Here is a 9,041-nt window from a genome sequence, read left to right as displayed (position 1 = left end):
CTCTCAATGACACAAACAAAACATGTGTTTTTGACCCTTCTGGGACACAGAGGCAGAAAGAGGGAGAATGAGAACATGTGAGAGGATGTGTTGGGTGGGACTATTTCCTATTTCTGCATGTCCCCTGTGTGAACCTGAGCCATGGGAGTCATTATATCCCAACACTCAGGTTAACCGAGTCCCAGCAAGAGCACAACTGCGGCAAGCTCTCTCACTTAAATAATTTGGGCTTTTTTTTTTTTTACTTAAAACAGTCTGTATTGGGGGGGGACATTTTTATTATTTTAAGGGATAAAAATTGCACCACAGTTTGCAGTCTTTTCCCATCCACTTGATAAAACAATGCCACCATGGATGATTGTATACGGCACAACTCCAGGAGACACTGTTCACATTTAGTCTATGGGTGGAAAATCTGGTGAGGTAGACAGGGAAAGTATTACTATCCCACCTGATAAATGAGGAGCCTGAAGCTGAGAGAAGTTAAATGACTTGCTCAGGGTCTCACAGCTAATAAGTGGCAGAACTGCCTCTTGAATCTTAGTCTTTTCATTCCTAATCCAGTGCTTTTCTTTGAGGTGCCTAGAAATATTTTATAAACATCCTTTTTGGGATCAGTCAAACCTACAAGTCAAGGCAAGTGCTCTCGAATAACTTTCGTAATAACAACAAATTTAATATGGCTGTTTACATGTACTAATGTATTTAGTCCTCACAATGACCTATAGGTAGATACTGTTGTCATTCCTTGTTTGTCAATGAGAAAACAGAGGTAGAGATGTTAGTGACTTGCTCAGGTCACAGAGCTGCTTAAATGATGGACCTGTGATGTGAACCCGAGCATTCTAGCTTCAGAGACCCTGCTCTTAACCACTACACTATATGCCTCTCAGTTACAGTAATGAGAGCTAAGACGCCATACTGTGTGCTGAGTACTGTTCTAAGGGTAAATGCTATTATCTTCCCCATTTTACAGATGAGAACTGAAGCACAGGAAAGTTAAAGTTTTACCCAAGGTCACTAGTAGGTTGCACAGCTAATATCTGAACCTAAATAATAGCCAAGATTTGTTCTGCTTTGTCTAGCCAGGCCGTCCAGCTTCAGAGCCTGCCTCCTCATCTACCATGTTATCCTGCCTCTCTTAGAACTCTAACCAAATTTTGCAGAGAACACCAGGGTGATATCTATACCCATGCTCTACAGATTCCAGGCTTCAGCAGGAGAATGACTATGGTCTGCCTTCACACACTCATCCTGGCTAGTCCTTTTTTCTATTTTTTCTTGGGGACTGTCACTAAGTGCCTCAGCTGTGGTGGGTCTCCCTACGTCCCACTCCCTCAGGCAGCAGATCTTGTCCTAAACAGGGCAGGGAGGATAATCTTGTGATTCAAGATGAGGACCAGGAGGGCATGTGTGTGACCTTGTATACAGAGCAGGACCTGGATGGTCAGAGATCTCAGACCTCTGACTTAAGTTAACACATCACGACGTGAGGAATTTTGCTGTTGAAATGGAAGAAAAAGAAACCTATCTTGTGAAGATGCAAGGGGTGCAGGGCTGGGGGTGGGGGTGGCAGAGGAGCCATCTGAAAGTAGGAAGACAGAAGAAGAATCAAAAGATGATCCATAAGACCCCTTGAAAGGGAACGTGCTGGATGAGAGGGACATCACAGCATTTACAGAGGCATCAGGTAGAGCAGAGAGAAAGGAGAAGAGGAACTAAGGCTCACTGGATGCCTACTACGTGTCATGCACTTCCCCAAACTTCATGTGATTTCATCTCAGAACAGAAATGTGCTAAAGCTCTGTGATAAACTGACTCACTATAGGAATGATTTAAGTTGAGAATCAAAATCCTATGCCCTCGGAGATGTGATGTACCAGATTCCACACCTAGAATTACACAACAGGCTCCATGATTTCCTTGTATCATTATAGGAACTTGCTGGGACTTGGGACTTTTGGGGAGACTGAGTAAATGCCCACACAGGCCAACTGCTTCTCCTCATTTTAATATTGACATTTTTTTAAATTTCAGGGTTTGTGTTAACATTGGTAAGACATGTACAAATGGTTTGGCTGGTTCCAAGACACAACTGTATCTCAGGCAATATCTTAGAACAGGTTCTCTGTGTCTGACTTGGTATCAGTCAAAGAAACTCATACAGTAGTAGTATTTATATTACAACTGCGCTGGCTAAGCATCTGCCTCCATTTTTTACTTCCGTGGGCAAGAAAATCTAACTTGCTTGCCTTTTTTTCCTGAAACTTCAGCTTTAAGGCACTATGCAACACTGGATGCACAACTTTTTAAAAATCAATCAATGAGTAGTTATTTAGTGCCCTCCAGGTGCCCAGAACTGGGCTGGTCAGATACATAGGTGAAACTACAGTGTGTAGTACAAGCCAGAATGTAATTAACTCAACTCTCTAGTAAAAAAAAAAAAAAAAAAAAAACTACATGATTCAAGAGTGAGAGAAAAAGAGCCCAGAGGTGGGACATCAGCAGGATCTTGGAGAGTAAGTGGGGATGTGATGTGAGATGAGAAGGAAGGAAGATTCCAGACAGGCACCAGATATGAACAAAGGCCAGAGGCAGGCAAGCCAGGTGTGTCTGCAGAAGCAGAGGAAGCTTGGCTGCCCCAGAGTGGGGGTGGAAACAGCAGAGTGATCTGGGTTATGAGGATCATAAGAGCCATGCGCTGGGTACTGCAAGCAACAGAAGCAGAGATATAAAACCAGAAACGTTTAGAGGCTCTAGAAGAGCACTTTGAAAGTTTTGGACAGGTGTGTGTCCTGATGGAAGTGTTGAGTGTGCAAGTCTGATCAGGCTGAAGCCTGAAGGGAGGGGACTATGGAGGCCAGGAATCTGGATAATACAGATAACTAGGAGGGATGAAAGGCAGATGTAAGCCAGAGAGGGGGGTGGAAAACAGAAGAAAGGACAAAGGCAAGCCCAGGGGAGAGCTGACAGGCTTGATGACTGGATGACACCGTCACTCATCACCATCCACCTCACCACCATGCACACACATCTAGGACAAATGTCAGGTTCTCGCTGAGCAAGTCAGGATGGGGGAATCTGGCTCAGCAACGTTGACTGGCAAAAACAGACAGAACAGAGAAATGTTTCGTGCTAAGAAAAACAATGGCAACTTATCCAACACCCACCAGTATTAAAGTCTTTACATTCTTCTCTTCAGTCTCCCAGGAACCTTTCAAGATAAGGTATCATGATCTCCATACAATGAGAGATAATGTCATTATCCTCACACCTAGAACCAACCCTAGTGCAAAGTGGGCATTCAATAAATATTTGTGGAGTGAATGATGAACAGGAAAGAAACCAAGGATCAGAGGTGAAGTGACTTGGTCTTAAATGTTAGGGCTAGGATTCAGATCCAGGACTGTCTAATCCTATTGTGCTACAAGATCAATTTTCTTTATTTTGTAAAGGAGAAGCCTTTAAAAGAATTTGGGGTGGCTGAGAGGGCCCTAGCATTGAGAAATTTGTTGAGAAGGGATCTTCTAAGGGAGGAAATGGACAAACTGAAATAGTCTCTTGAAATTCCCTCCCCATTACACATCAGAAGGCTGAAAATAACAGGTGGAATTAACAAGTGTCAGTGGGGTCCCTGTGGGCACATGCTGGGCTAGGTCAACAGGTGAGACTCACCTGAGTGGAGGGGGTCAGGGAACCCTAAGTGGTTATTTGACAGGTACTTGGATTAGGGCCTCTGGGTCTCAGAGGCCCCCCCACTTCCCTCACTCTCAACAACAAAGACCAAGAACATCAGCATTTCTGCAACCAGGAAATAGGCTTTGCTTTGACTTGGCAGTAACAGTCCCTTATTTCTTGAAGCACTTCCCAGGAGGCCCACTTGACCCTTTCACATGCATCCACCCCTTCTCTCCCCACACTCCATTCTCCCTGAGAGAAGGGCAGAACTCTCATCTGGCAGATAGGAACAGGGCTCAAGAGGTTAAAAGTCAGCCAGGACCTCATCCCTGATATGTAGCAAAACCAGGGCCAGAGTACAGGTCTTCTTTTGTTCACCTTTTCCTGTAGAAAACTTGGAAAACACAAAGAAGAACTAGGAAGAAAATAAAAACCATCTATAACCCCACAACCAAGAAATCCCCATAGTTAATATCTTGATGTATTTCCTTCCAGACTTTTTTCAACTTATTTCACAAAAATGGGACCACACTATATTTACATACTACTTGTAACTTTCTTTTTTCACACTTAATTTTTTTTTTTAATTTTATTTATTTATTTATTTATTTATGGCTGTGTTGGGTCTTCGTTTCTGTGTGAGGGCTTTCTCTATTTGCGGCAAGTGGGGGCCACTCTTCATCGCGGTGCACGGGCCTCTCACTATCGTGGCCTCTCCCGTTGCGGAGCACAGGCTCCAGACGCGCAGGCTCAGCAATTGTGGCTCACGGGCTTAGTCGCTCTGTGGCATGTGGGATCTTCCCAGACCAGGGCTCGAACCCATGTCCCCTGCATTGGCAGGCAGATTCTCAACCACTGCGCCACCAGGGAAGCCCTCACACTTAATTTTGATTTCATGACCCCCATCTCTTGTCTTATTGCACAGATGGCTGATTGTTTCCTTCTCATTTCCTCCTAGTGTCAGTTCCTGTGAATAACAGTATTAGCTCTGTGGTCCTGCGAGCAATGGACCAGCACGACTCAGTCATTGGCTCCTGGCAAAAAGCTGACAAGTATTGCAACGGCAGCGTCTTGTACCACATGAAGAGCCCATACAGCAAGCTCTTCGAGGCAAAATGGGTATCTCCTAGTTCCATGAACATAACTGCAGTCGAGCTACAGTAAGAACCTATCCATATATGATTTGCTTTGGGCTTTTACAATTTCATATTATGTTTGTACAGTTTTATACTGACCTTGGAGGACTCAAAATACAATCCAGATATGATGTGGATAATTCAGTAGCTGTACTCCTTTTCTGCCTCATCGTTCTTTGTCCTACCTTTATCTGTAGAAGTTTATACATCACACACACACACACACACACACGCACACACACACACACACACACCAGGTATGCTCAACATAAACAGAAAGAATTGGTGTTAAAGAAAACCAGAGCTGGATAGTAGTTAAAGCAAAACGAATGAATGAATGAACAAAAACAGATTTTATTCAGGACTATCGCAATAAGAGAAAAGAGACCTCAGTATGGAACAAGTCTCAACTCTGAATACAACATGGGCAAGTGGGAATTTACAGCCCAGGAACAGGGTGAGGGCTCGGTGGATGGAAAATCACTAAGAGGAAACATCAAGACCTGTAAGGGGGCTCTGGCTAAACTGACCTAACAGGATTCTTGCTTAAGGGAGGCCAAGCTGATCTGATATCACCTGGGGGATAGTAGAGGATGAGGAATTCAATCAGATAATAAAGGTGATCGGATATCAAGGGTGGGAGGTTCTTGCTAAACTGACTTATGAGGATTCTGGCTAAAACTGGATTTTACAAGGAAGTGTGCAGATGGGCCTAGGAGAAGGTTCCAGAGCCTGACTAAAGTTTGGTCAAGAAAAGAATCCTTGTCACTGGCACCCAGTTTGCTTCAAATTCTCTATATTCCCTCCTACTCCCACCCAATTCATTCCTATTAGTCTGGGGCAGACAGTACTCCAGAGCCAGGCAGGGTTGGGGGCAGCAGCAGCAAACAGTTAAAAATAAAGACACTCGTCTTGAAACCATCTGGCCACCTGAGTGTTCCCCTCTCTGCCAACCCCCAGGGCAGTCCTCCAGGAGCCCTTGCTAAACTGGGGGTGCAGAGAAGCTGCCAGTAGCCAAGAGCCTTGAGGAGGGGTACTCAGCGGCCATTGTTACCAAACCAAACTTGGGTCCACTCACCTGCCGCACAGCAGAGCCAATTTACTGACTCCGGGTTGTGATGAAGGAGAGTGCAGCATTTATTGCAGGCACCAAGCAAGGAGAACAGGTGGCTCATGCTCAAAAGACCCAGCCTCCACGATGGCTTTCAGGGAAGGTCTTTTAAAGGCCACATTTGGGGTGAAGTTTGCAGGGGGCATGACTTTCTTCTGATTGGTTGGTGGTGGTAAGGTAACAGGGTGATGCTTCAGGAATCTGAATCATCAACCTTCTGATTACAACCAGTCTGGGGGTCTACGTGTTTGTGGTCACCATGTAGTCACCATCCTCCACTTGGGCAGGGGTCTTAGTTTCTGCAGAACAACTCAAAGATATGTGTCAGATTGTTATATGTATCCCTTGAGGAGAACTAGGACTCTGTTTTATCACTGAATTATTATTTCTTGACTGCTTTCCTTTGTTTCTGCATTCCCTCACTTCCCTAATTAGTAACTGCTTAAGTCTGCTCTTTGGAACTTGAGGAGGGTCTAGGAGACTAAAGCCTTTTTCTACAAACAAGAAATGGGGGGACATGGTGGGGCTTTTGTACCAGGGCGGGCTCCCAGGGTCCTGCTTGGTTTCAGTCCCCCCGTTTCTTTGATACTCTTCAATCCTAAGGGGAATGGGGGTGGGGAGTGGGACAAGAAAGAAAATAAAGTTTTTGATAGAGTGGTTAATCATAAACTCAGCAGGGGATCTCAGTTTTAGGGGGACTCGGTTTCACCATGACACAGAGAATCATTTTTTAAAACATAGATTCATTTTGGAAATGGCTTGCTGGCAGAAAGTGTGATGATTGTACCATAAAACTGGCTTCTTCCTGTTGCACAAAATGGACACACTCAGATTCTGAGGTGAGGCCACCTGGGGACTTTAACAAAAAACTTCCCTCCCAGCTAGGGATTTATTTTCAAGTTCACTTTAAGAACCAAATGTTGAGAGGTCCTTATACTTTCAGACTGTCATTTTGTACTGAAAGGGCAGGTCTGACCATCAGGCCATGTCCACTATGAACTGCCACCAAGTCTCTGTAGACAGCGGTGATGGTGATGCTGCCAAGTCACTCCAGCCCCTCCAGCCATGCCCGGGCCTGGTCGGACCTAGCTGGCTCTGGAGGAGGTGCTATTATGCCCACAGAGCGCTGCAAGACTAGAATCCAAAGGGAGCTGCTACAACCCAGCCTCACGATGACAGCAGCCCCTTAGAAGCCGGCCAGGGCTAATGAGGGCAATGGTTTTCCCTTCATCTCACCTCCTTAAGGCCTCCACACTCCATGCAACAACAGATAAAACACCAAACGGTGGTGACAATCTTCAATGGAAGCAGCACATTCCCACCAACAGTGCGGTCTCCAGACCCCTCCTCACTCGCACCTGCTGTGATGCACTGGCCTCTCTGCTTGTTTACGATGAACACATGCAGCCTTGATCAGCGAGGCTGACGAGGGGAGGGGAGCAGCACGTACGATGGGGGAAGCCCACTACGCTGAGTAGCGCACAAAAGGCAACGTGAAGAGGCTCCTGCCCACCGAACTTCACAATGAGGGTTGGGAGGCAGGGCCTCTACAGAAATAATTACTGAGGTTACACAGCACGTCCTCAGAAAGCGCTCCCTGAGCCCCCAGATCAAGTTCCGCTCCCTGTTTACTCACTCTCATCACTGCCACTGCTTCGTCAGAGCACGTATCATGACTGCGATCACTTCCTTGTCAGTTGACTATTCGTATAAAGTCTCCAGGGTAAGAACCACTCCTGCTGTGTTCACCACTGTCCCCTCAGCACTAACCACAGTGACTGGCATGTAGTGCACTCTCATTAATTGTTCAATGTATGAACAAGAGACTGATATAATAATGGACCCAGTGATATCAGAACAACAGACCAAGCCGTACAGATCATTTAATGAACATTAAGCACCTATGACGCTACGTGTCAGGTGTTGTTGACAACAGAACTTGCCCTCGAAGAGCTGGCCCTCCAGTGGCGGGAGAGGCTCACAGCAAGGCAGTGCAGTAGAGGGGCATGTCTCTCAGATGGAGCTCTGTCTGGGTCCATGACAACCAGGAGAAACAATTTCATAGAGGCTACTGTCGAGTCTGTGGGCAGATGTGCCCGGGACTGGTATTACAAGCAGAAAGACTAGCCTGAACAAAGACCAGCCGTGTATACCAGCCTGTGGGGAATTCAGGGTGCTGGTGTTGGTGGGGGAGAGGGATGGACATGATCTTGTCTGGAGCAAAACTGTGGAAGATCTTGGTCAAGACAGTATACAGCAGACCAGTACTGAATGATCTGCTACTTGTGCTGTAAAGAATTTAAGCACAAAAGGAACTAAGAGGTTGGGGTCCCCTGGGAAGGCAGCAATGTGAGCTGAACTTGTGAATTCCTCACCATCATCTCTCATCAATTTGCCCTCCACAGAGTCTTCACAGTCGATTTCCACAACACGGCTAGAGTTTCTTTTAAGATGCTGAAAAGAAATGGTAAGTTCCTCTGCAGTCTATTTACATATCTGGCAGTGAAATCCATCGGCCCGGAAAATTATCTTGTGGGTTTCCTAGAAAAAAGTCATGGGTAATCATGTGCCACCCAGATACCAGCTGAGTCTCCCAGAACCTTGAGGTCTACATAAGATTAGCTCAGTCCCTTATCCTGTGCCCTGTGGAAAACAAAAGCCAATTCCAAGGGGCCTTCGATTCTCATGGTCACTTGTGGCTCCAGACGCCGGCTTCCTCAGGAGCTGTTTCCATTCAATACCACACAGATGTGGATATGGAAGTTGGTTCCTTCCTCAGTTTTCACAAGAATACCACCTCACACAAAGCCTTCATTGGTATAGCAGACTTTACCGAAGGGTTTAAGGGATGAGAAGGGAGATTTGCACAAAGCAGGGTTGATAGCATAGAAAACCAATAATTTCATTAGTTCTCAGAGTGGCCTCTGGCCTCCAGCACAACCACCAGGAATTTCCACTGGCCTTTCCCAGGCTGTAGTCCTCAACTTCAAACCATGCTGAGGCTCCCTGCCCTTCTCCCTTCTCTGCACCCTTCCTTCTCTCTTATCTCTCTCTCGCAAGCAAAAACAAATTCAAGAAACTGAGGTTCAGAGAAGATAGGTAATTTGCCCAAGGCC

At 45.9% G+C, this 9,041-nt stretch overlaps 1 protein-coding gene across 2 annotated transcripts in view; it reads left to right on the top strand.

The window, feature by feature from the left end:
- PLET1 (placenta expressed transcript 1) overlaps positions 1-9,041 on the top strand; it is a 42,274-nt gene that overhangs the window by 22,297 nt on the left and 10,936 nt on the right. Inside the window, exons 2-3 of one of the 2 annotated variants that reach the window (XM_082409529.1) lie at positions 4,637-4,838; positions 8,331-8,392. In XM_082409529.1, the coding sequence (XP_082265655.1) occupies positions 4,637-4,838; positions 8,331-8,392 (264 nt within the window). Of the gene's footprint in view, positions 1-4,636; positions 4,839-8,330; positions 8,489-9,041 lie in introns of those variants that run through there. The other variant, XM_082409528.1, reaches the window with a different exon arrangement.

This window comes from Balaenoptera physalus (genome assembly GCF_965194825.1).
Source record: "Balaenoptera physalus genome assembly, chromosome: 10".
NCBI classification, from domain to species: domain Eukaryota; kingdom Metazoa; phylum Chordata; class Mammalia; order Artiodactyla; family Balaenopteridae; genus Balaenoptera; species Balaenoptera physalus.
The sequence above is the reverse complement of the archived record's forward strand: the minus strand, read 5'-3'. Positions and strand labels throughout refer to the sequence as shown.